The sequence below is a fragment of the Salmo salar genome, chromosome ssa02 (genome assembly GCF_905237065.1).
Source record: "Salmo salar chromosome ssa02, Ssal_v3.1, whole genome shotgun sequence".
NCBI classification, from domain to species: Eukaryota; Metazoa; Chordata; class Actinopteri; order Salmoniformes; family Salmonidae; genus Salmo; species Salmo salar.
Window position 1 is genome coordinate 32,121,146 of NC_059443.1, and position 26,818 is coordinate 32,147,963.

At 41.7% G+C, this 26,818-nt stretch overlaps 1 protein-coding gene across 2 annotated transcripts; it reads right to left on the bottom strand.

The window, feature by feature from the left end:
• Positions 1-3,007: 3,007 nt before the first annotated feature.
• Positions 3,008-23,749, bottom strand: LOC106580080 (metaxin-1). Of its 2 annotated transcripts, none has more exons than XM_014160711.2 (8): positions 23,615-23,749; positions 9,645-9,714; positions 9,093-9,172; positions 8,114-8,206; positions 7,328-7,510; positions 5,351-5,427; positions 5,074-5,231; positions 3,008-4,940 (listed from the first exon to the last, which is right to left on the bottom strand). In XM_014160711.2, the coding sequence occupies exons 1-8, from the start codon at positions 23,708-23,710 to the stop codon at positions 4,711-4,713; spliced, it is 987 nt and encodes a 328-aa protein (XP_014016186.1). In that variant the 5' UTR covers positions 23,711-23,749; the 3' UTR covers positions 3,008-4,710. The 2 variants fall into 2 exon arrangements, with proteins under 2 accessions (XP_014016186.1, XP_014016177.1); XM_014160702.2 differs by having other exon boundaries at positions 3,008-4,943.
• Between the last annotated feature and the right edge of the window lie 3,069 nt (positions 23,750-26,818).

Consider the following 26,818-nt stretch of genomic DNA (forward strand, 5'->3'; position numbering starts at 1 on the left):
GTTAATTTCTAGATCATTTGGCAGTACGTCCAACTGGCCTCACAACCGCAGACCACGTGTATGGCTTTGTGTTGGCGATTGGTTTGCTGAGTCAACTCTGTGAACAGAGTGCCCCATGATGTTGGTGGGGTTATGGTATGAGCAGGCATAACAGCAGGAACACAATTGCATTTTATCGATGGCAATATGAATGCACATAGACACTGTGATGAGAGCCTGAGGCCCATTGTCGTACCATTCATCCTCCGCCATTACTACACGTTTTAGCATGATAATGCACTGCCCCATGTCACAAGGATGTGTACACAATTCCTGTAAGCTGAAAATGTCCCAGTTCTTTCATGGCCTGCCTACTCACCAGAAATGTCACCCACTGAGCATGTTTGGGATGCTCTGGATCGACGTGTACGACAGCGTGTTCAAGTTCCCGCCAATATCCAACAACTGGGATAACATTCCACAATCAACAGCCTGATCAATGTGAAGGAGATGTGTTGTGATGCATGTGGCAAATGGTGGTCACGACAGATACTGACTGGTTTTCTGATCCACACTCCTACCTGTTTTTTTAAGGTATCTGTGACCAACAGATGCATATCTGTATTCCCAGTCATGTCAAATCCATAGATTAGGGCCTAAGGAATTTATTTAAATGGCCTGATTTCTTTATATGAACTGTAACTCTGTCAAATCTTAGAAATTGTTGCATTTCTATTTTTTCCCAGTATGAATGTGCACTGGAGAGCATGTCATTACCAAGTGTATTACTGCATGTGTACAAAGCACACAAATCTAATTTTAATATCAGTGTTAACAGAAGGCTACAGAAATGACTACATTTAACAAATATTTTGAATCTTTGTAAAATGGCCATTTCGCTTTCTCATGAAAAGGCTACATGAGTAAATCTTCTACATGAATAAAACTTCTCTCCTCAAGTCTCCAGCCCTCCTCCTTCTTTTCCTATCCTTCAGCTTGTGAAATGTTTTTGTTTGATTACTTATGTGTTGCCGGGGCAACTTGGGTTTAACAGCATGTGATGGAGAAAATATATTTCTCATACATTTTCTTTATTGGACCATGATGACAACTGGATAGGCCTATGCAAAATATAGACCCACTCATTGTTGCCACATTTCTGGATTGACACCTTTCCAACAGGCCTGTACTATGTATGGTTTTGGATTCCAGTGTCTGGTTTTTCATATGGGTTTTCCTGAGAGGAAAATATGAGTGAATGTATTGTCTTATCCCGGTCGAGTTGAATATGTTATGACTCACCGTTATAGCACTATTTACCAAACTAAATCCAGCCGATATCCTGACCTCTGTTCATTGTTGCAGATTGCGCACATGCAGTGTTGCGTTTTTTCCCCGCTCTTAAAACAGAAATTCTTTCCCAGATAATTTTTTAAGGCCATTAAACTCAGCCCCTAGAGATTTCATTGAAAGCAGAGGGAGTTTCTTTTAATCGGGGTGTAGCTCTGTGATTGTTCCAAAACGCGTAAGGGGGAAGAAACGGGTGGATCTCAAATATTCCGATGCGGAAAGAGACGCGCATGCCACGCCACGCACGCACGCACATGCTAAACAAAACAAAAACTCTGCGTCAACATGAGCCAATGCGGGACTCCTTGCCGCTGGCGTCAACAGAAGATGTTGGTTAGGGGAAGGGTTAACAAATATGCTGAGTAGTTACAAAGTAGCTAAAAAGTAGTAAGTAGTTGAAAAGTTGCTAAAATTGTCCATGATGAGATTTGAATACCACCCAGAAATGTTCCATACACAGAAAAAGCGTATTTTGTGAACAAATGTATTTACATCCCTGCTTGTGAGCATTTCTCTTTTGTCAAGATAATCCATCTGCCTGACAGGTGTGGCATATCAAGAGGCTGATTTAACAGCATGATCATGACACATGTGCACCTTGTGCTGGTTGCAATAAAAGGCCACTCTAAAATGTGCAGTTTTGTCACATCACAATTCCACAAATGTCTCAAGTTTTGAATGAGTGTGCAATTGGCATGCTGACTGCAGGAATGTCCACCTGAATTTATGCCAGAGAATTTAATGTTCATTTCTCTACCATAAGCACCCTCCAATGTCATTTTAGAGAATTTGGCAGAAACCGCCTAAGGGAAGCTCATCTGCATGCTTGTCATCCTCACCAGGGTGACCTGACTGCAGTTTGGCGTCAAAACTGACTTCAGTTGGCAAATGCTCACATTCGATGGCCACTAGCTTGCTGGAGAAGTGTGCTCTTCAAGGATGAAGAGTTATGTCATGGGCAGGCATAAACTACGGACAACAAATACACTTGCATTTTATCGATGGCAATAAATGTTGCAAGGATCTGTACACCATTCCTGGAAGCTGAAAATGTCCCATTTATTCCATGGCCTGCATACTCACCAGACATGTCACCCATTGAGCATGTTTGGGATGCTCTGGATCAACGTGTATGACAGCGTGTTCCAGTTCCCGCCAATATCCAGCAACTTCGCACAGCCATTGAAGAGGAGTGGGACAACGTTCCAAAGGCCACAATCAACAGCCTGATCAACTCTATGCGAAGGAGATGTGTTGCGCTGCATGAGGCAAATGGTGGTCACACCAGATACTGACTGGTTATCTTTTTTTTAAGGTATCTGTGACCAATAGATGCATATCTGTATTCCCAGTCATGTGAAATCCATTGATTAGGGCCTACTGAATTTATTTCAATGGACTGATTTCCTTATATGAACTCTAACTCAGTAAAATCTTAGAAGTTGTTGCATTTATATTTTTGTTCAGTGTAATTTGAGTTTCCTGGATTTACTATGTTACGTCTAATCTATGAAACCAGGCGGAAATATGTATCCATGAGTTGTCACATGTTAGATGAGGTGCAGAATGCTCTTTTATCTTTCCAAGCACAAGTACCCCTGTCCCAGATACCCTGAACTTTTGATAGGCCTATCACAATAGTTATTACACAAAAAAAACATATCTCCTCCACACAATATTAAAGTATGTATGTGACCCATTTATTCAACCATGAAAATAAAGCCAACATGAATATATTTAGTTTGGTTTTTCAACTCCTATTCACACTATAAAAAAATGCTATATATTCATGCTACAGGTGTTCCCCCCTCAATATGGGTCCATCCTCATCTTTACACCCCACATCCTCATTTTGGCATATATCTATTGTATCTGGTCCTGAGGGCAGCTTTGCCTCGAGGGCAGAAACAAATGTGCTTGGTTAAATTTAGGCAAGTAATCCTAATTGGTTAAAGTTAGGCAGGTTCAGGGGGTTGGATTAAGTTTAGGCAAGAAATGTTTAGGGTTAAGGTGTATGGCAACCTGTGTGTAACATTAGTTCTGCCCTCAAACCAAGATTGAATAAGGTTAACTCTATTAACAACTGCATTACAAATTTACATAGTATAAATTATTTCTCTCCAACAGGCTACCTTTAAGAAATTGAAAAATACAAAGTCAAAGAGCTTCTTGCAACTCTGAATTAAACAATAATGTAATGGCAGAAGAGATCAACAGTAGCCTATCATCCTAAAGCAGGGGAAGCCTTTACACAGCGAGCTGATGTATTGGAACATTAAAGTGATTTACTGAACTCCGCTGTTTCTTTTATTGAATGATGCTTTGACTTGATGCAATGCAGGAATAGGGCCAGCACAGTCTTCACTATAGCACACATTATGCACATGTTGTTTGAGCGCAAATTTCACTGGGAGGGCAACTTCCAAAAGATTTTGAAGTGGCCCTGAAACATTTAAAATGCCCCAAACTTCAGGCCTGGCCCTCAATACCATGGTAGGTGAAAAAGTATAAAAGAGTTCTCAGCCTGACAAGCAATAATATGAAAAGGACATAAACCAAGAAGTCACCCCTTCATTTCCTCTGTTGAAATTATTATTTTAAACAGCGTAGCCTAGTGGTTAGAGCGTTGGACTAGTAACCGAAAGGTTGCAAGATCGAATTCCCGAGCTGACAAGGTACAAAATCTGTCGTTCTGCCCCTGAACAAGGCAGTTAACCCACTGTTCCTAGGCCGTCATTGAAAATAAGAATTTGTTCTTAACTGACTTGCCTAGTTAAATAATCTAGAGACCTAGATGGTGGTTATTTTGGCAAGTGTTCAGAAAGAATGTGCTAATGCTACTAAGAATCCAGTACCAATTCAATTTTCACGAATGCTACCTGGGATTTGTTCCCTCAATAATATAACTTTAAAAAAGTATTTTCATTTGGATAAGATAAAGCACCAGGAAATTGAGAAAAGCAAAGTCATGACTTGAATCTATGATTATCGTGCAATGACAGAGTCAAAATAAAGCAGAGAAAACATCCAAACATTCTCCAAGTAAGACATCGAAGCACTCTTGGTGAGTTTTGAAGCATCTTAATGCATATTTCCACAGTGTTCCTCCTCCTCTTCATCATACTCTACTGCTTTGGCCCAATCAAACACCAACCCCTTGCCCCTTCTTCGTATTGAGTCCTCCTCCAGGATCTGAAGGGATTGTCGAGGCATCAGCAGTAGAGTAAACGTTCCACCAAGTCTAGAAGGCTAACTGGAGTTTCTGCCATATTGGTTAACACCTATCCAGTCATTCCAGACTTCTGAGGGAGCGTCAACGAAGAATTAGGAATAGACACAGGTGATCAGTTTTGAATTGCAGCCGTCTCCTCCTCCCCATCCTCAGCCCTCCTCATCCTCCTCCTCGTTGGAGGAGAGTGACCTGAGACCTGGGGAACGGTGGTCTAGTGCCTCCTGCTGGACGTGTTGAATAGCCACAATGCCGGTGAGCAGGGCGTAACTCAACATGGCGCCCAGGGCCACCAGGACCGACAGCAGCTGCTTGCGCCTCTTACCCGGCTCGTTATCAGCGTCACCCCCTTCAGGCTGGGAGGACACCTTGCGACTAAAATCTTCTGCACAAAAGATAAACAAGAAAAAGTGAGACATGGAATTCAAAAGTTAAACAACAATAGCAAGTTATATAATAGATATCATTGAATACAATATCATACTGCATGTACAGTATGTTATGTGGTCCCACACCTCGTCCCTCACTGGGGAAGTAGAGCGCCAGGATGTTGGAGCAGAAGTGGCTCAGGTTGTCCAATGACTTGAGGTGCTGCTGGAGACTTCCATTGGGCAGTTTCATCTTCAGGATGGGCACCAAGTAGCCAAAGACAAAAGCGTCCAGAGATGAAGGTCTGGAGGGAACAGTGTCATGTAGTTAGAGATGCATAGGGATGCCATGCAAGTGAATTAAGTTGAGGTGCTGAATTCCCAGTTTAATGTATTGAGGTAGAACCTCTCTGTGTGGACTTACGAGTCTCCGAAGAAGAACTTGTTTGAGCCCAGCCGCTGCGAGAGAAGGTTCATACACTCCTTACCATCGCGGTACAGCTGCAGAGAGAAAGGTGTTGACAAACCGACATCAGGCCAAATTCTCAAATCATTTTGAATCATGATATATTCCTTATTATAAACTGGGTGGTTCGAGTCCTGAATGCTGATTGGCTGACAGCTGTGGTATATCAGACCGTAAACCATGGGTATGACAAAACATGTATTTTTACTGCTCTAATTACGTTGGTAACCAGTTTATAATAGCAATAAGGCACCTCGGGGGTTTGTGATATATGGCCAATATACCACAGCTAAGGGCTGTGTCCAGGCACTCCGCTTTGCGTCGTGGAGAGAACCAGTGGCGGATTGAGGCATAGGCGACATGGGCAGCCGCCCAGGGCGGCATCTTGCCTGGGGTGGCATGTGGCACCCGGACAAAAAAATAAAAATTAAACAAATTAAAAAGAGTGGTGACATTTGCGCAATTGGTTTTCTATCGCTCATTTGCAATTCACATAAATGATATCATGTCACCGTGTGGCACTGTGGGTCAATTAACCTTGTCGGGGGGGGGGCGCCCTGATTCTAGTTTGAGCTAGGCAGGCTACTGCCTGGGAAGGTCTCCCACACAGAAGTACGAGATGGGGATGGAACGGGAGTAGGTTGACCTCAGGTCTCCCCACTGGAAGCCCGAGGTAGGGGGAGCGGGGGAATCTATCAAATAGCGCACCTCTAACTTTGTACAGTACTAATGCAATTAGTTGTGCAATTTAGTTTGTGTTTCTTGTTTGAAGTGCAATAGTGTAATAATCAGGTTCTCTTCTTCATAAGTGTATAATTCTATTTGTATATTTGTGGGATATAGGATTTGTGCAATTTAGTTTTATTTGTGTGTTTTTTGTTAGCAATAGGGTAATAGTGTAATAATTCGATGATCTTTTTTATTTGTATTTATATACTACAATTTGTTGTCTTTGTTATTTGTTACTTCTTTTTGATATGTATAGGTCTTATTTTTGTATATATATAGTTTTAAATGTTATGATTATTTATTTGTGTTGTTCCAAATGTCTGAATAAAAATTTACAGTTAGTGCAGAATGGTGTTTTTTTTTTTTGGGGGGGGGGCTTTAACCATTACAAGTCTTTAACCATTACAAGACTGAAAAAAAGGTACCCTGGACCAGAGCCGTGTATTTAGGTAAGGCTTTGCCCTGGACCAGCGCTTTGGGAAACAAGTTGAGTTCCCATGGCAACCCTATAAACCATTACATCATCACAGGGAGCAATGATGTCTGAAGCATGAGTCAGCTCAGCTACGGAGGCAAGTCCAATCTTCACATGGTTTAATCACAGCGTAACACCCCCAATGGCCCTATTCACACATCATTATTTTTTTTTTTGATAACCTATCCCAATTCACACACCTGGAATTTTATGGCCATTTTTATGTGTTTTTAATGAAAAGTAGTAGTCTAACTTGCTAACGGCAGTGGTATATTTAAATGAGTGTTGTACAAGACCGAACTGGACAAGAACTCAAAACCAAAACATGTGGTTGGCACTGAACCTATTTTTTCATTTAGAAAATTGTTTATTGCTTTTTACTGTGCACAGGTGTTTCAGCATGGATTCCTTCCTCAACGCATGACTGCCAACTGCATATTTTGGTATCAGGTGACATTTTTGCAGAGTGATGCTTCCTCAACAATATATGTAGATAAGGTTTTTCCTTCATACCATTTAAAAAAAAAATCATCCCAGTGTTATTTTTTACATTAAGAATTCTGTATAAACAATATAAATGAAATGGTACCAATACAGTATGCCCCACATACTAGACTGGTTGCAAAGGGCATCATAATAAAATTGTATTTGGAAAGATTAGAAAGACTATTAAAAACAACAGTTGCCTTGGGTGTACCTACCCTACCGCTTCCATCTCCCCCTCCACTCACCTCCTTCTCCACTTCCTCCCCTGCTGTCAACTCCTCGTCTCCCCTGACCAGCCTCAGCCTCTCCAGCTGCTGGCGCTGAATGCTGCCGGGCAGGAAGAAGTTCAGGGGGAATGGGGCGTGCTCCGCGTGCCAGCGCCGAGTCACCTCCACATAGTTCTTAGGGTCAATCCACCGAGTATAGACCTAGACCAGAAAGAGAGAAGCACAAAAGTGTGAAAGAGATGCAAAAGGGCTTCCACAAGCTAGAGGTAATGACATAGTAGCTACTATGAATTAGAATCCTTAGGATATTCAGATTATTTTAAACAACACAAAATACAGCAGTTGAGCTACACATTTTGGCATTGAGAGCACAGTGGCTGTTTATCCCACTTCAAAGTGCTGCAGGAAGCCACAGGTTGTTCCATGTTGACACGGTTCTGCTGGCACAGGAAACAACGTTTGAGGTATTTCTTTATAGGACACAATGAAGCACCAGGTATAATTACCTACAATATTTCTAGCAAGACAGAGAGAAGCGAGATTAAGAAAGACAAAAAGCGGTTATGTGACAAAATAAAATAAATTAAGCAAATCCTAATAACTTTTTGCCATAATCGGAGTGATGTGGCACAACCCAGTCACTAGTGCACAACTAGTGACATCTCCCACGTCATCTCATTCTTGCAGAAATGTCTTCTACAACCTCCTCACTCATTCTCTCCACATACACACGCTCTCTCTCATTCCCTTCAGCCCCCTCCCTATCTATCTGTCTTGTTCTCTCTGAGTAACAGTGATCCTCACCAGAGCTGGCATCAGTTTTTCCTCCAGGAGTGAGACGAAGGCCAGAGTGTCTGCTCCCTCTTTGGCAGACAGGTCGAAATCGGCATTGTATTTCTGAAAGATAGGATCATATCACAATACACTTCAGGAGATTCATCACCTTTCACGAACATCACGACAGGATTCACGGACCACAACTTTTTAAACCAGTCTTACTGTCGTCAGATATTCAAAATAGTTTTTAAAGCCCTTCTGGAACAATACCATGAGCCGCCTTGGCCCAATTACACCATTATCACTTTCTATGTTCTCCAGAAACCCATTCAAAAAACTGAAAAGCTACCTCTAAGTGAAGGCCTTTATGGGACTCCTGGCAGTCTAGGTCAAGTGTTTTCCATCTAACCTCATGACTGAAGGGCAGTCAGTCTGAAATGGTGCATGCTGGGATCAAGAAGAGCTCAACATGATTGGAAATCTAAGAGGTTCTCTCCCTCCCTCCCTCCCTCGCTCCGGAGGGTAAAATAAGCAGTTTTTGACTGACTTTGGGAGGTTTGTCTGGAAACCCCACCATCCTTACCCCTTTACTGTCTAATCCTTTGGGATGATCTCACCAGGCTTTCCCCCGTTCGCTCACATTTACACCACCACAGCACTTACCAATCTGCTTTGCATTGTGGTTTCTTTCATCCCTACTACAGTAGCTCACAACCAACCTACCACAGTCAGGGGGCAGTTATTATCTTGGCTAATGGGTTCCATCTGGGCATTAGCTAAAGTGTGCATTTCATTGAGCTTGAAGGATGGGAGGAAAGATCATAGGAGGCATTGCTTTTCTCAATGGGAAATCGGGTCATAGGAAATGTTGTGACGAGAATCCATCAGAAGTTTTGAATTCAGGGGCCATAATTCACTTTAAGAAAGTGTGTAACAGAGCATGGAGCAACTCTTTCAGACAAAGTAGAGGACTGTGCTGTACATGAGCAGGTGGTCTCTCGGTCACCTGTTTCCTGAGGTGGATGATGATGTCACTGGGCCGAGAGAGGCTCCCATTCTCGCTGGTCTTCAGGGCAGGCAGGGAGCCTACCAAAAGGGGAAAAATGCATCATAAAGACAGGCACCTCACAACACCACTCATTAACAGCCACTGTTAATGTGACCATTACAGACCGATGGAGAGAGAACAGGAGAGTGGGATAGAAAGTAAATGTAGAGATGAAGAATAGAGAGAAAAGACAGAGGAGAGCCATTGGTGAAGAGAGGGAAGACATTAAGTCTGGAAAGTAAGAATCAAGAAAAACATACTATACAGATGGAGAAATAATGTAGTAAAAGAGAAAGGAATAACAACAAGAACAAAGGGAAAAGAAGGATCTATTTTCTGCCCATTTTATAGAGAGCACATTTTCCTTCCATTCCATTTATTAGTCTCCCTGTGCTCCCTTTGATTATAGGAGAATATGCCTAGTTCTGAAGTAAATTAATGCAGCCATGTTTCTCAAGTTCAGACAACAAAAAATTAAAGGCTCTAAAAACAAAAGAGAAGACATCTTACCAGTGGGACTTCTCCAGGGGTTGCCGATCTTGTGAAGTTTGAGGGGTGCGCCTGCAAACTTTGCATAAGCCTGAAGTAAAGGGAGATGATTAACAGATTAACACTGAGCTAAAACATCTTGAGCCAGACATACCTTAGTTTCCACAGCCTTGTATAATTATTATTATTTTTTTTTAAACAGGCCAAATACCCCAGGAAGCATCCGAGCTGGGCCCAAAATAATTCCACTGACATAAAGGGAGGGGTAGGGAGGCATGAACACCTCCATTAAGGCCGACCCCTAGGACCCAATAGACAGTGTGTAAAAACAAACAGCAAGCATCTAAACATGACTGTGGGATAGGCTGCCTAACTCTAGACACCACAGTCACCAGGCTATACTCGATAACCTTTAGCCTATCCCGGCCAAACCCTAACCCGGACGACGCTGGGCCAATTGTGTGCCGCCCTATGGGACTCCCAATCTCAGCCGGTTCTGATACAGCCTGGAATCGAACCAGGGTCTGTAGTTTTATTTATTTATTTCACCTTTATTAAACCAGGTAGGCAAGTTGAGAACAAGTTCTCATTTACAATTGCGACCTGGCCAAGATAAAGCAAAGCAGTTCGACACATACAACAACACAGTTACACATGGAGTAAAACAAACATACAGTCAATAATACAGTAGAAAAATAAGTCTATATACAATGTGAGCAAATGAGGTGAGAAGGGAGGTAAAGGCAAAAAAAGGCCATGGTGGCAAAGTAAATACAATATAGCAAGTAAAACACTGGAATGGTAGATTTGTAGTGGAAGAAAGTGCAAAGTAGAAATAATGGGGTGCAAAGGAGCAAAATAAATAAATAAATAAATACAGTAGGGGAAGAGGTAGTTGTTTGGGCTAAATTATAGATGGGCTATGTACAGGTGCAGTGATCTGTGAGCTGCTCTGACAGCTGGTGCTTAAAGCTAGTGAGGGAGATGTGTTTCCAGTTTCAGAGATTTTTGCAGTTCGTTCCAGTCATTGGCAGCAGAGAACTGGAAGGAGAGGGCCAAAGGAGGAATTGGCTTTGGGGGTGACCAGAGAGATATACCTGCTGGAGCGCGTGCTACAGGTGGGTGCTGCTATGGTGACCAATGAGCTGAGATAAGGGGGGACTTTACCTAGCAGGGACTTGTAGATGACCTGGAGCCAGTGGGTTTGGCAACGAGTATGAAGCGAGGGCCAGTCAATGAGAGTGTACAGGTCGCAGTGGTGGGTAGTATATGGGGCTTTGGTGACAAAACGGATGGCACAGTGATAGACTGCATCCAGTTTATTGAGTAGGGTATTGGAGGCTATTTTGTAAATGACATCGGCGAAGTCGAGGATCGGTTGGATGGTCAGTTTTACAAGGGTATGTTTGGCAGCATGAGTGAAGGATGCTTTGTTGCGAAATAGGAAGCCAATTCTAGATTTAACTTTGGATTGGAGATGTTTGATGTGAGTCTGGAAGGAGAGTTTACAGTCTAACCAGACACCTAGGTATTTGTAGTTGTCCACATATTCTAAGTCAGAACCGTCCAGAGTAGTGATGCTGGACGGGCGAGCAGGTGCGGGCAGCGATCGGTTGAAGAGCATACATTTAGTTTTACTTGTATTTAAGAGCAGTTGGAGGCCACGGAAGGAGAGTTGTATGGCATTGAAGCTCGTCTGGAGGGTTGTTAACACAGTGTCCAAAGAAGGGCCAGAAGTATACAGAATGGCATTGTCTGCGTAGTGGTGGATCAGAGACTCACCAGCAGCAAGAGCAACATCATTGATGTATACAGAGAAAAGAGTTGACCCAAGAATTGAACCCTGTGGCACCCCCATAGAGACTGCCAGAGACCCGGACAACAGGCCATCCGATTTGACACATTGAGAAACCAAGGCTATTGAGTCTGCCGATGAGGATGTGGTGATTGACAGAGTCGAAAGGCTTGGCCAGGTCAATGAATACGGCTGCACAGTATTGTTTCTTATTGATGGCGGTTACAATGTCGTTTAGGACCTTGAGGTGCACCCATGACCAGCTCTGAAACCAGATCGCATAGCGGAGAAGGTTCGGTGGGATTCGAAATGGTCGGTAATCTGTTTGTTGACTTGGCTTTCGAAGACCGTAGAAAGGCAGGGTAGGATAGATATAGGTGTGTAGCAATTTGGGTCAAGAGTGTGTCGTCGTCGTCCCCCGTCCCCCCCCCCGTTGAAGAGGGGGATGGCCATGGCAGCTTTCCAATCTTTGGGGATCTCAGACAACACGAAAGAGAGGTTGAACAGGCTAGTAATAGGGGTTGCAACAATTTCGGCAGATCATTTTATAAAGAAAGGGTCCAGATTGTCTAGCCCGGCTGATTTGTAGGGGTCCAGATTTTGCAGCTCTTTCAGAACATCAGCTGACTGGATTTGGGAGAAGGAGAAATGGGGAAGGCTTGGGCAAGTAGCTGTGGGGGGTGCAGTGCTGTTGACCGCGGTAGGGGTAGCCAAGTGGAAAGCATGGCTGCCGTAGAAAAATGCTTATTGAAATTCTCAATTATAGTGGATTTATCAGTGGTGACAGAGTTTCCTATCCTCAGTGCAGTGGGCAGCTGAGAGGAGGTTATCTTATTCTCCATGGACATTACAGTGTCCAATAACTTTTTTGAGTTTGTGTTGCAGGAAGACAATTTCTGCTTGAAAAAGCAAGCCTTGGCTTTTCTAACTGCCTGTGTATATTGGTTTCTAACTTCCCTGAAAAGTTGCATATCACGGGGGCTGTTCGATGCTAATGCAGAACGCCACAGGATGTTTTTGTGTTGGTTAAGGGCAGTCAGGTCTGGAGAGAACAAAGGGCTATATCTGTTCCTGGTTCTAAATTTCTTGTAGTGATACCTATACCACAGATGCAGTGCCTTAGACCGCTGCGCCACTCAGGAACCCCAAAGATAAAACACCCGGAAACACAAAAAGGATGAAATTAAAGGTTGACACTAGGAATGAGACATTGAGCCTTCTGAAAAGGATGGGAAAAAACTTTGCGCAGTTGCAATTAATTATAATTAATTAAAATAATTAATTATTTGTAAAAACCTGTCCCTAATCCATGTGGGACATAAACACCGGTAGATGTAACAATGTACAGTTGAAGTCGGAAGTTTACATACACTTTGGTTGGAGTTTTTCAACCACTCCACAAATTTCTTGTTAACAAACAATAGTTTTGGCAAGTCGGTTAGGACATCTACTTTGTGCATGACACAAGTAATTTTTCCAACAATTGTATACAGACAGATTATTTCCCTTATAATTTACTGTATCACAATTCCAGTGGGTCAGAAGTTTACATACACTATGTTGACAGTGACTTTAAACAGCTTGGATAATTCCAGAAAATGATGTCATGGCTTTAAAAGCTTGTGATAGGCTAATTTACATCATTTGAGTCAATTGGAGGAGTACCTATGGATGTAGACCTCAGACCAAAAAAATGTAGACCTCCACAAGTCTGGTTCATCCTTGGGAGCAATTTCCAAACGCCTGAAGGTACCACGTTCATCTGTACAAACAATAGTACGCAAGTATAAACACCATGGGACCACGCAGCCGTCATACCGCTCAGGAAAGAGAGGTGTTCTGTCTCCTAGAGATAAACGCACTTTGGTGTGAAAAGTGCAAATCAATCCCAGAACAGCAGCAACGGACCTTGTGAAGATGCTGGAGGAAACAGGTACAAAAGTATCTACAGCCACAGTAAAACGAGTCCTATATCAACATAACCTGGAAGGCCACTCAGCAAGGAAGAAGCCACTGCTCCAAAACCGCCATAAAAAAGTCAGACTACCGTCCCCATATGGGGACAAAGTTCGTACTTTTTGGAGAAATGTCCTCTGGTCTGATGAAACAAAAATAGAACTGTTTGGTCATAATGACCATCGTTATGTTTGGAGGAAAAAGGGGGAGGCTTGCAAGCCAAAGCACACCATCCCAACCGTGAAGCACGGGGGTGGCAGCATCATGTTGTGGGGGTGCTTTGCTGCAGGAGGGACTGGTGCACTTCACAAAATAGATGGCATCATGAGGCAGGAAACTTATGTGGATATATTGAAACAACATCTCAAGACATCAGTCAGGAAGTTAAAGCTTGTTCGCAAATGGGTCTTCCAAATGGACATTGACCCCAAGCATACTTCCAAAGTTGTGGCAAAATGGCTTAAGGACAACAAAGTCAAGGTATTGGAGTGGTCATCACAAAGCCCTGACCTCAATCCTATAGAAAATGCGTGGGCAGAACTGAAAAAGTGTTTGCAAGCAAGGAGGCCTACAAACCTGACTCAGTTACACCAGCTCTGTCAGGAGGAATGGGCCAAAATGCACATTTACGTAATTTAGCAGACGCTCTTATCCAGAGCTGGATGAACGCAGTGCCCTTCTTTGGGTGTAGGGACTGATCAGAGCCTGAAGGTACGGAGGTGCCGTTCCCCTCACAGCTCCGTAGGCAAGCACCATGGTCTTGTAGCAGATGCGAGCTTCAACTGGAAGCCAGTGGAGTGTGCGGAGGAGCGGGCTGACGTGAGAGAACTTGGGAAGGTTGAACATCAGACAGGCTGCGGCGTTCTGGATGAGTTGTAGGGGTTTAATCGCACAGGCAGGGAGCCCCGCCAACAGCGAGTTGCAGTAATCCAGACGGGAGATGACAAGTGCCTGGATTAGGACCTGCGCCGCTTCCTATGTGAGGCAGGGTCGTACTCTGCGAATGTCGAATTCACCCAACTTATTGTGGGAAGCTTGTGGAAGGCTACCCAAAACGTTTGACCCAAGTTAAACAATTTAAAGGCAATGCTACCAAATACTAATTCAGTGTATGTAAACTTCTGACCCCCTGGGAATGTGATGAAAGAAATAAAAGCTGAAATAAATCATTCCCTCTATTATTCTGACATTTCACATTCTTAAAATAAAGTGGTGATCCTAACTGACCTAAGACAGGGAATTTATACTAGGATTTAATGTCAGGGATTGTGAAAAACTGAGTTTAAATGTATTTGGCTAAGGTGTATGTAAACTTCCGACTTCAACTGTAGATTACACAATACTTATTGTTATCAATGGGCGAGGGGCATTTCTTGCTTTAGACTGTTCGGATGGAGATTATGGAAGAATGGATGTGGAGCCTGCCCTGCCTGAAAGAGTCCTGGAGCATGCAGTGTAAGTAGGCAAGGGAAGGGGAGTGGCAGGTAGCTGTGCCAGTTGTGATGTAACAAACTGTTCCTGAAGAGATAAATAGCCTATAAGGAGATTGAAAAAGTAGAAGGAACGCAGTAAAATCCCAGAGTAAAAAGGCTTGTGAAGGAGAAACTTGAATAGGCCTAATAGAAACGGATTAGGTGTCTAAACATAGCCTACATTCTCAAACTAAGACCAGCTCCAAGATTCACAAAACACTTCTTACACAAAAACCTAAGCTTTTAAGAAAAAAAACAAGCTCATAAGATAGTTCGTAAGTGCAATTGCTCAATAATATCTTAAGATTTAATGAATGTTCTTTAAATGTTTGTTGCTAGGCAACTAATATAGCTAGCTATCTAGCCAGCAATGGCAATTATGTTAGCATAATTCGTACTGAGATTACTGTTCTAAAACATGTTCTTGGGTTTAAAATAATCAATCCAGAAACTGTCAGATAAAGTTTGTGAGTGAATTAAACATGTTCAATTGCTTTCATGAGCTTATTGTCTCACTGCCCATAGTTTAGGACAAGGGTTTAGCTATGTTGGAATTAAGAACAAATCCAATAACTTTATTTTCAAGAATCTAATTTCTTCTTAACTTTTTGCTTAAGGAGAAACATAAGAAATAGAGCAAGAACATTTCCAATATTTTTTTTTGCAACTTTGCGTGACAATCTTCATAAATCTAAGCGTTATGGAAAAAATGGCAGTTTAGAAGAAATGTATTCTTAAAGAAGGTTGTGTCAATCTGGGCCCAGGTCACCATTCATGGAAGGTATGGTCCTGCATTTCTGCTTACTGTGTCCTGCACTCACAAGGAAAATCATATTCCAGAATGAAATAAGCAAACCGTAATCCACTACATTAATATGCCTTTCAATGGATCTCAAAGCAATTGTTATATTGCAGCAGACTTGATACAAAGTAGCCTAAAGACACATTGCACTGTAGACTGACAAGGCAAATGCACAGCAACATTTATGATTGTGTCTGGCTGATAGATAGCTATACATAAAATGACATTCCTATAAATGTGGTTTGGCAGAGTTGAACAGCTCTACCTGACTATGCTTGCAGACAGGCGTGACGGAACGTCATTTCATGGAAGAGGTAATTCCTTCCAGTGTCCGCAAGTACTTACAAACCCCACTTTCAGCTGGCCCCAGGGGATTGAGAAAGGCCTTATTGCTTTAATGCAACCTACAATCATCAAAACCGATAACACATCTAAAATAATTTAGATAGTCATTCAATACCCTTTACCTCAAGAAATATAATCATGTAATTTAGGGTCTGCCCACAACAATGTCAAACTGATCATATCACAATCACAAGCAGACATTTGTAAGAAGTCAAGTTCAGTACACATTCATAGCTTCTTTAGAGTGTACAATGTACAGCAATAGTATCAACATTGGGCCTGGTGCTCCAATGTGAAGGACAGATCTCAGAACTAGATCTTCAATAATGGAATAGCTAGTGAAAGTTAGGAGGGAGGAATGGAGAGAAGCTGTCCGCTGTTGGCCAAAGTTACCCAACCAGTTGGAAAAAATGTCATTAAACACATCAAAAGCTGACATCATGGCTACAACTTTATTAGGAAATTCCTCCTCAACTTTTTATCTTTGGTCGTAAACTGAAGACTAGCTAGATTGAAAATACCCTACAGGTCTAAAAGACATAAATAATATACCGCTCAAAAAAATAACATATGCAGTACCAGTCAAAAGTTTGGACACACCTACTCATTCAAGGGATTTTCTTTTACTATTTTCTACATTGTAGAATAATAGTGAAGTGAAGACATCAAAATCATGGAATAATATAGTAACCAAAAAAATGTGAAACAAATCAAAATATACACTGCTCAAAAAAATAAAGGGAACACTTAAACAACACAATGTAACTCCAAGTCAATCACACTTCTGTGAAATCAAACTGTCCACTTAGGAAGCAACACTGATTGACAATACATTTCACATGCTGTTGTGCAAATGGAATAGACAACAGGTGGAAATTATAGGCAATAAGCAAGACACCCCCAATAAAGGAGTGGTTCTGCAGGTGGAGACCACAGACCACTTCTCAGTTCCTATGCTTCCTGGCTGATGTTTTGGTCACTTTTGAATGCTGGCGGTGCTTTCACTCTAGTGGTAGCATGAGACAGAGTCTACAACCCACACAAGTGGCTCAGGTAGTGCAGCTCATCCAGGATGACACATCAATGCGAGCTGTGGCAAGAAGGTTTGCTGTGTTTGTTAGCGTAGTGTCCAGAGCATGGAGGCGCTACCAGGAGACAGGCCAGTACATCAGGAGACGTGGAGGAGGCCGTTGGAGGGCAACAACCCAACAGCAGGACCGCTACCTCCGCCTTTGTGCAAGGAGGAGCAGGAGGAGCACTGCCAGAGCCCAGCAAAATGACCTCCAGCAGGCCACAAATGTGCATGTGTCTGCTCAAATGGTCAGAAACAGACTCCATGAGGGTGGTATGAGGGCCCGACGTCCACAGGTGGGGGTTGTGCTTACAGCCCAACACCGTGCAGGACGTTTGGCATTTGCCAGAGAACACCAAGATTGGCAAATTTGCCACTGGCGCCCTGTGCTCTTCACAGATGAAAGCAGGTTCACACTGAGCACGTGACAGACGTGACAGAGTCTGGAGACGCCGTGGAGAACGTTCTGCTGCCTGCAACATCCTCCAGCATGACCGGTTTGGCGGTGGGTCAGTCATGGTGTGGGGTGGCATTTCTTTGGGGGGCCGCACAGCCCTCCATGTGCTCGCCAGAGGTAGCCTGACTGCCATTAGGTACCGAGATGAGATCCTCAGACCCCTTGTGAGACCATATGCTGGTGCGGTTGGCCCTGGGTTCCTCCTAATGCAAGACAATGCTAGACCTCATGTGGCTGGAGTGTGTCAGCAGTTCCTGCAAGAGGAAGGCATTGATGCTATGGACTGGCACGCCCGTTCCCCAGACCTGAATCCAATTGAGCACATCTGGGACATCATGTCTCGCTCCATCCACCAACGCCACGTTGCACCACAGACTGTCCAGGAGTTGGCGGATGCTTTAGTCCAGGTCTGGGAGGAGATCCCTCAGGAGACCATCCGCCACCTCATCAGGAGCATGCCCAGGTGTTGTAGGGAGGTCATACAGGCACGTGGAGGCCACACACACACTACTGAGCCTCATTTTGACTTGTTTTAAGGACATTACATCAAAGTTGGATCAGCCTGTAGTGTGGTTTTCCACTTTAATTTTGAGTGTGACTCCTAATCCAGACCTCCATGGGTTGATAAATTGGATATCCATTGATTATTTTTGTGTGATTTTGTTGTCAGCACATTCAACTATGTAAAGAAAAAAGTATTTAATAAGATTATTTCTTTCATTCAGATCTATGATGTGTTGTTTAAGTGTTCCCTTTATTTTTTTGAGCAGTGTATATTGGTAGGCCTATACAGATATGTAGCCTAGGTGTAGGCCTAGCTAGAATAAATGATTGTGCATACTGCATACCATCACACACACACACACACACACACACACACACACACACACACACACACACACACACAAAACATAAGGAACACCTGCTCTTTCCATGACAGACTGACCAGGTGAATCCAGGTGAAAGCTATGATCCCTTATTGATGTCACCTGTTAAATCAGTGAAGGGGAGATCAGTGAAATAATGATTTTTAAGCTTTGAGACATGGATTGTGTATGTGTGCAATTCAGAGGGTGAATGGGCAAAACAAAATATTGATGTGCCTGTGAATGGGGTATGGTAGTAGGTGCCAGGCACACCGGTTTGAGTGTCATGAACTGTAACACTGTTGGGTTTTTCACACAACCATTTCCAATGTGTATCAAGAATGGTCCCCAACCCAAAGGACATCCAGCCAACTTGACAACTGTGGGAAGCATTGGAGTCAACATGTGCCAGCATCCCTGTGGAACACTTTCGACACCTTGCAGTCCATGCCCCAACAAATTGAGACTGTTCTAAGGGCAAAAGGGCTGAAACTCAATATTAGGAAGGTGTTTAATGTTTTGTACACTCAGTGTATATATTATTTGGTGCATTCGGGAAAGTATTCAGACCCCTTCACTTTTTCCATATTTTGTTACGTTACAGCCTTATTCTAAAGTGGATTAAATAGAAACATTTCCTCAACAATCTACACACAATACCCCATAATGACAAAGTTAAAATAGTTTTTTTTATAGAAATGTTTGCAAACGTATTAAAAATAAAAAAACGGAATTACCTTATTTACATAAGTATTCAGACCCCACCGTCCTCTCCTCTGCATGAGAGACTACAAACATGTGCTCGTAATTGAGTGCTAGCCTACACTGCCAATAATTTTTTTCCGTCATTGCTTAATAAAACAGAGCAACACACTTCTCATCTGAGGAATGTAAAGAGAGACACTCCTCTTCTAGATATGTATGAATGCCACTTACCTGTAGTAGAAAGACATGGTAGGCTATTACTGAATTTGTTTTACAAATAAGAGGACTACCAGTGGAAGGGTATCACTAGACTAGGGTTAGGCTAAGTACAATTCCACAGTAAAAGAGTGATGCTGAGACTCAGATTTTTCACTTTAAAATGTATGCCAAACTTTGCATCTGCACTGTTCTTCAAGTAAATGTGTTTTTGTATTGTTAAAAGTAGTCCCTGTGCATAGTTGTATGGTTTGTTAAACTTTGAAATTATTGTTTTTGTTTGACCTACATTGTAAAGTGAAAAGTCCCAGCATCAGTCTGTTACTAACTAAACATCAATCTCTTACATGATTTTCTAATTAACTATGCTTACTATGATAATTAAACTAGCCATTGGCAATAACATATGCTATAAACATAGGCTAATCCAGCAGTAACCATCAAGTAGATATGCTAATGCTGTAATTTTTAAGTTACTCAAAAAGATAGATTTTATTTTTTTTTTTAATCTGGAGGGTTCTCTAATTCACTTTTGCAATTACCTAATAGGTGGAATGTACAGACCACTAGCCTAAATGAAGTGACACTTTGCCAGTTCACTGAATGGAAAGAATGAGGTCTATGAATGTGACACATCATCAGACACAAATTTACCCAGTTGCAGTGAAAACCCGGGGGGCATCCTGGAAAACTGAATGAAATTGCTCATTTCCAGACAAGAGTTTGTCCAAGAGTATGATGTGTCACTAACATGGCTGCAGTTCAATAGCCAATTTGTGGTTTTAGAGACGACACTGAGACACAAACTAAAAGCAAGCAAGATTTGCATTTTCCAACCACCAAAAAAGTATCAGGGGAGGAAAGTCACTTTCCAGACCCACATTTAACATCTTGTTCCCTCCAGTAAGATGTGGGTCCAAAATATACATGTTAAAAAAAATTGTTTAACGTCTGAAAATTTGCCAGGGAGGAAAAGGTAGCTTATGATGCTCAAGTCTGGTTTACTCAAGCCTGCAAGGTATTATAAGCGGTTGTATGTGGCTTGTGAACACATCAGTCATTTAACTGAACATGCACAATGGAAATGTTGTGGTTTACTGTAATACATTAGATGTTTTGGGTGGCCTTGTATTAAGAGCAAACCAAATGGAACATTAGAGGTTTTACATTGGAAGAATGTTCAGCTAAATCAAAAACACTGCTTCCAGTCAGATACGTACAACACAATCTTTGGGGTTTGTATACATGGGTACCATGAGAACTAAACCATGGGCCCGTGTGGCTCAGTTGGTAGAGCATGGTGTTTGCAACGCCAGGGTTGTGGGTTCGATTCCCACGGGGGACCAGTACGGGGGGGGAAAATGTATGAAATGTATGCATTCACTACTGTAAGTCACTCTGGATAAGAGCGTCTGCTAAATGACTAAAATGTATGATGGACATACCAGGAATTTCCTGTAAGAAACTGAGGGGGGCACTAAAGCCAGTTAGAGTTGCCTCTGATGCAGTGTAGCGAGAGACTTGGAGTTAGCTAATAAAGCCATATCCCATAAAAGCTGTGTATAGAGAGGTGCATGTAAGACAAAGGGCACCAGACAATAGCCTTAAGAATAGCCTTCTCTTCGCTCCAGATGTCTTCCAAGATTGCACACGGCACAGATTCCTTCATTACTTCCTCTTCATTTGTCAACTTTAGGGCTATAACTTTGGGAGGGTAGCCGAACACCTGCATGGTCTGTGTGGTTAATCATGTGTTAGGCTATGTTGAATTTATGGATTATGATTGTAATGTTCATAATTCATGATTGACAGGTAATCAATCATATGTTCAAACATTTGGCACCAGTAGTTAGGGATAGCCTAGATGACAGGTCATAAACTGTCCAGTCCAGATCCTAATAATTATTAGGATTCTTTGGGTGTCACAACATGTAGCTAGTTGCTTTAATGCCATTGTTTCTCAATCTAGGCCTATTATTATAGCTGTGTTGCAGAATATTGTATGGCAACACACACACATACGTTTGTTCTACTACCCTTGTGGGGTCAGTTGAATGCATTCAGTTGTACAACTGAGTAAACCCTTTCCTTTCCAAACAATTGATTCCCATTCAAAATCCTATTTTCCCTAACCTTAACCTAAAACCCTAATTGTAACCATAACCCTAAACCTATCCCCTAAGACTGAAATAGCTATTTTCTTTGTGGGGACCGGCAAAATGTCCCCACTTCTGGTCCCCACAATGATAGTAAAACAAAAAACACTCACACCAGTAGTGGTCGGTGCAGTTTAGGATTAGGGAGGACTGTCATTACTATTCCATTCACCCAGCTCAATGTAACATTGATAGGTTTAGGCTACTACATGATACAAAGATGTGCCCTATACCCATTGTTGCTACAACCTAGACTACAAATTAAAGTTTATAACGTAGGTGTACAGGCTGAGAGACAAATTGGAGTGACAGGGTGACAGACAGTAACACATTCAATACCGCCTGGAACAATCTTGGCTGTATCTAGCTGATCTGGGGTTTAATCATTTGTCCAAAGTTTCAATTTGACAAATTCATCCCCGTTTCGTTCCGTTTAATAAACGTTTTGCAAAAGAAATCAGTGGAATGAATACACCCCTGATCACCCGCACACACAGTTCACTTTGCTCATTGAATAAATCCTTCTCGCATCTACGCGGTCTCCTCCTCTCTCCTTTTCCCTTCACTTGTGGACTTCAGTGCACAACACAACATCGGTCTGTGACCAGGCAAAAAAAAAAACTCTACAAGCCAAACTGTCATAGCATAATCGCTAACGCTAACCCCTACATAGCCTACATCGTTGTCACCATATCAGTTAACATCATAGTCAACATAGCTACTAGAACTAACACGTTAGTAAACAATCCAATCCATGTGTACAATCACACAGTCCAGTGAACAGCAAGCAGTTTAGCAGTTACACCAATGGGCTCGGTGGCAATACATTAATAAAATCGAAAGCATACCTTACCTAGGACAGCCTTAACTAGTTAGCTAACATAAAAATAGCATTCCTCTCTGTTTGTGTCAGGTTGTTGAGTAGGCTAAATTAGCTGCATTAGCTAGCTAAGTAAGTTAAAGGTAAACTAACTAAAAATATAGCTAGCTCCCCTCTCTCTCGCTCACCTTGCTGCTTCTCCTTAATTTTTTAAGAAATACATTTTTTCAAAACTGTAAAACTATTGTTTTTCTCTGAGTCAACTACTCACCAAATGTTTTACACTGCAGTGCTAGCTAGCTGTAGCTTATGCTTACGGTACTAGATTCATTCTCTGATCCTTTGATTGGATGGACAACATGTCAGTTCATGCTGCAAGAGGTTTGATAGGTTGGAGAACGTCCTCCAGAAGTCATTATAATTACTGTGTAAGTCTATGAAAGTGGGTGAGAACCATGAGCCTCTAAGGTTTAAATTGAAGTCAATGTACCCAGAGGAGGACGGAAACTAGGTGTCCTCCGGCTACACCATGGTGCTACCCTAGAGGGCACTGTTAAGGCTACTGTAGAACTTAATTGCAAAACACTGTTTTAAATCAGTTATTTTGTGAATATATTTAGTATGGTTTTATCATCTAAAAAGGCTAACTTAAAATGTTTCACCATTTGTATTTTTCTGAAATTCACTGAGTAGGATGGTCCTCCCCTTCCTCCTCTGAGTAGCCTTCACTAAGACACACACAAAGGCAGGTAGAGTGAAGGTTTACTGTACTTACAGCTGTTTAACTACACCTGCTTGTTTGCATTGATTGAGGTTAGCTAAGTACATTCAATTCTCTACATTCTTGTGAGATTTATTTGCAAATTGCCAGCGCATGCTGCTGTTGTTGCTATTTAGCTGCCGTTAGCTAGCTAAGTTAGCTAATAACCTTTTCTTACGTAGGACGCCGCTACAGTAACGGGTCAACAGCGACAATTGTTAACCTTTCAGAAAATTTAAAAGTGTCTGAAAGGGGTATAAGTTAGCCAGATAGCCAGCCGTAGATGCTAATGTAACAATGTTCACCTTGCAATGCAATTACATGGTAACGGCCCATATAACGATAACTATCATGTAAATATACTAACCGTTACCGGTAGTTACGACAAAATGTTTATTACAAATAGCTAGACAACTAACGTTAATAGATAGCCATGTCAGTGAGAGATGTGATGTCCAAGCCAACGTCATGAGCATTGACATTAGCTCGCAACTGAATATGAAGGCAGCCAAGCTGTGCTATCTTGCAGTGTTGTTATTGCTGGAATTACATCATAATTGATATCTTACCAATACAATTAAACACTCAGTATCGACAGACGGTAAATCCCAATCGCCTTCCCAGCAGTACAGCTCAGAGGTTGCCATCTGCGAGGGGGCAGCCATCTTGAAATAATTGAACAACCTTTCACTCGGAAGTGATACCTCTCGTTGCCAATGACAACGTTTACGTTTCTTGTTTAGACTCCAGACTTCAAGAATTCTGTCTAGACGTTTTTGAAACTAGCCACCCGGCCCATTGATAGAGTCCCTTGATATCAAAATCATGTATGATTAACAATATTATGTCTATTACAATAGAACTTTGAACAACATTTGCCATTAGAAATAGAATTCAACGTATGTGCTTTCCCTATGTTTTTGTGGTGCAATATTTATCCGAATGTTGTAAATATTCTATAAACAGTGGTCAAATTGGTCCAACAAACTGTGGTCAATTCTGGTCAAGACTGTCTTTTCCAAATACTTGGAGCAGGACTTTGACCTGGAAAATGCTTCCCGTGTATATGTCAGAATAGATTTAGCAGATGTCCTGAATAAGGATAGTGTGTTTTTTCTTCTAAACCAATACATGGCTTTTTAATGTGTGTTTGAGGAAGATTAATGCTGGAATATTTCACTTTAGCAGTTAAAGAGGCTTTTGTACTTTTGACATCTGTGGAAAATGAAAGAAACTCATGCAATGGATAATGCATACCTCTATGTGTTCTTAAGAGTGGTACTGTAACAATAACTTTGAACTCAACCTATCTATCCATAAGGTAGAATATAAAATATGAATGAAACTACTGTATAATCTATATCAAATGCTTCTGTTTTACTTTCTTCCACTCAATAAAGATTAACGTCAACAGTGTAACAATGTAAGCATTGATAGAAGGAGAAGACACGGTAGAATGATCCACCTAAAAGCAATGTTTTAACCCACGCAACGGCGCTCTTAAACATGGAACTAATGCTGTGTCTGTTTTGCAACAAACAGCTCAGCAGCACAAAGAGCCCATGCCAGAGAGACATGCACAAGCCATGACATCATCAAACCAAGCAGTAGAAAAGGAGTTCACTCATTCCTATCAGGACAGGGGGGCAGGAGCCAAAGATCACCATTCCTTCCTTCCTTACAATGGTTCCACATCTAGTCTCTGCACACATTGATAAATGTTAACCCTTCTCCCCATTCCCCTCAATTTTCCTCCCATGATCCTATACACTGATTATCAAACAGTCTACATATATGCTCAGTGTCAACACTTATTTTATAGATAGCACAACTGCACACCCCTCAATCTGGCATGAAGGACTTTAAGAAAGTCTAATGTGAAAGCAGCTTGTTGATCTTTTGAAGATCTATATATGGGCCAGTCTATATATGGGTCAGTTATCTAAAACTCTAATGTTTTACAATGGAAGTCAATATGTCCAGGTTTCTGGTTTCTGGGCTGCTATGGCACCTGGAGGGGTGAATGGCCTCTGCTTACTCAGGGAGCATTTAAGCAGAAACTAAGTTACACCTCTTTACTACCTTCTGGTGGACAGTGACTGCAACATAATGATGTCTCAAGTGAAGGAAACTGACACATCCTACAATAAAATTATTGATTTACAGCCAGTGTGTATGGGAACCATAAACTAATAACACAGAATATGAATACTGTATAGATAATACATTAATTATTACCACTTTCAAATAGCTTAAGGTCAAACACCATTTCTATTTGGGTAAGAGCGTCTGCTAAAATGATGTAAATCTGTGGGTTTGTATTGCAACATCACAGAGATGAAAGATGCTCAGTCATTTAAGTTATAGAACGCACCGAACTTCTGAGACATTTTGAAATACTAGGAGGCAAAGCATTTGGACAAAAATGCTTACCATCAAATGGAGCTGTGCTGTTGTACTTGCTGAGCATTATGTGAAACAAACAGGATGTACTATTTATGTTGAAGACGAAAAAGATTCCATCTGTGACCCATTTTTATAGCTGACTATTATCACAAAAATCTCATCAGCATATGACTAGAGAAATTAGTTCACTCCATAAATGAAACTTGTATTTGTCTTTAATGTAATTTACATTTGTCTATTATTTCAACAAGATGAATGGTTTTTAATCACAAAGCTTTAAAATGACTACACAATCCGACAGCATAAATTCCTTATTCTAAAAGCAAAAATCCTTAAATTGACTCAAATAAGTAGATCAGAAAACATAAGCGAGAAAGCACAGGAGCATTTTGACAAACCGATGACCCTGAATGAATAAGCACTTCTTTTATGTTTTTGTAGAAAATTGAATTCACATATAAGGTCTTACAAGGGCAGCTTTAGCCTACTTATTCTTTAGCTGCGGCTGTAGGAAGGGTCTCCCACGACCAGCTCCAAACTTCAAACTGTCCTACTGCACCTCAGTCAGACCCTGAATGACAAGGAAACACCATGATCATCATCATTACAAATAGTAATAATAGAAAACGTAGTAATAGTAGAATCTCACAAAAATAATACTTATAATAGTATAATACACAAACATTTATAAAAAAGTTATTTTACCTGTGCTCCATCCTGGTTGTGCTCATAGGGTTGAAATATTTTCTTTCCTTTGGAAATATTATGATACAATATGTTAAAGATACAATTGATAGCCTATATAATATACTGCTGCTATAGATGTAATAAAGTTATCAATCATGAATAACTAATCAAATACAAACAGTACTTACAAGGGTCGTGTCTCAGTCTGCAGACATACAAGGTGATGCTAATCACCACAATAGAAAGATGGATACACATGCCGCCCAAAGAGATGGCCAGAAACATTCCCTGTCTGGACCGCTCCATTCCTAAAAAGACACAATTTGTTTTGACACATAAGAGTTCTACATCCGTTTAAACTTGTACAGAGAGACATTCTAAACAAATTCAACTCAGAGCCCTGTGGCGATCTCTCTTACCCATCCTGCTGACGGTCTTGTTCATCTTCACCCCACTGGTACTCGCCATAACACAGGTCATCTTTTCACCTTTAGCCCAGGTATGGCCAGGTACAGAGATCTGGACTCTGACACTGGCTGGCTTCTCTGACAGAACCTCAGGTAAACGCTCTGAGGACTGAATCTTCCCCTCTACCTCCCAGTACACCCTGGCCTGACTGAGATCCAGTCCAGACACCAGGCACAGGAGTGGGACTGGGGATGAGGGGGCCTCCTGCCAGT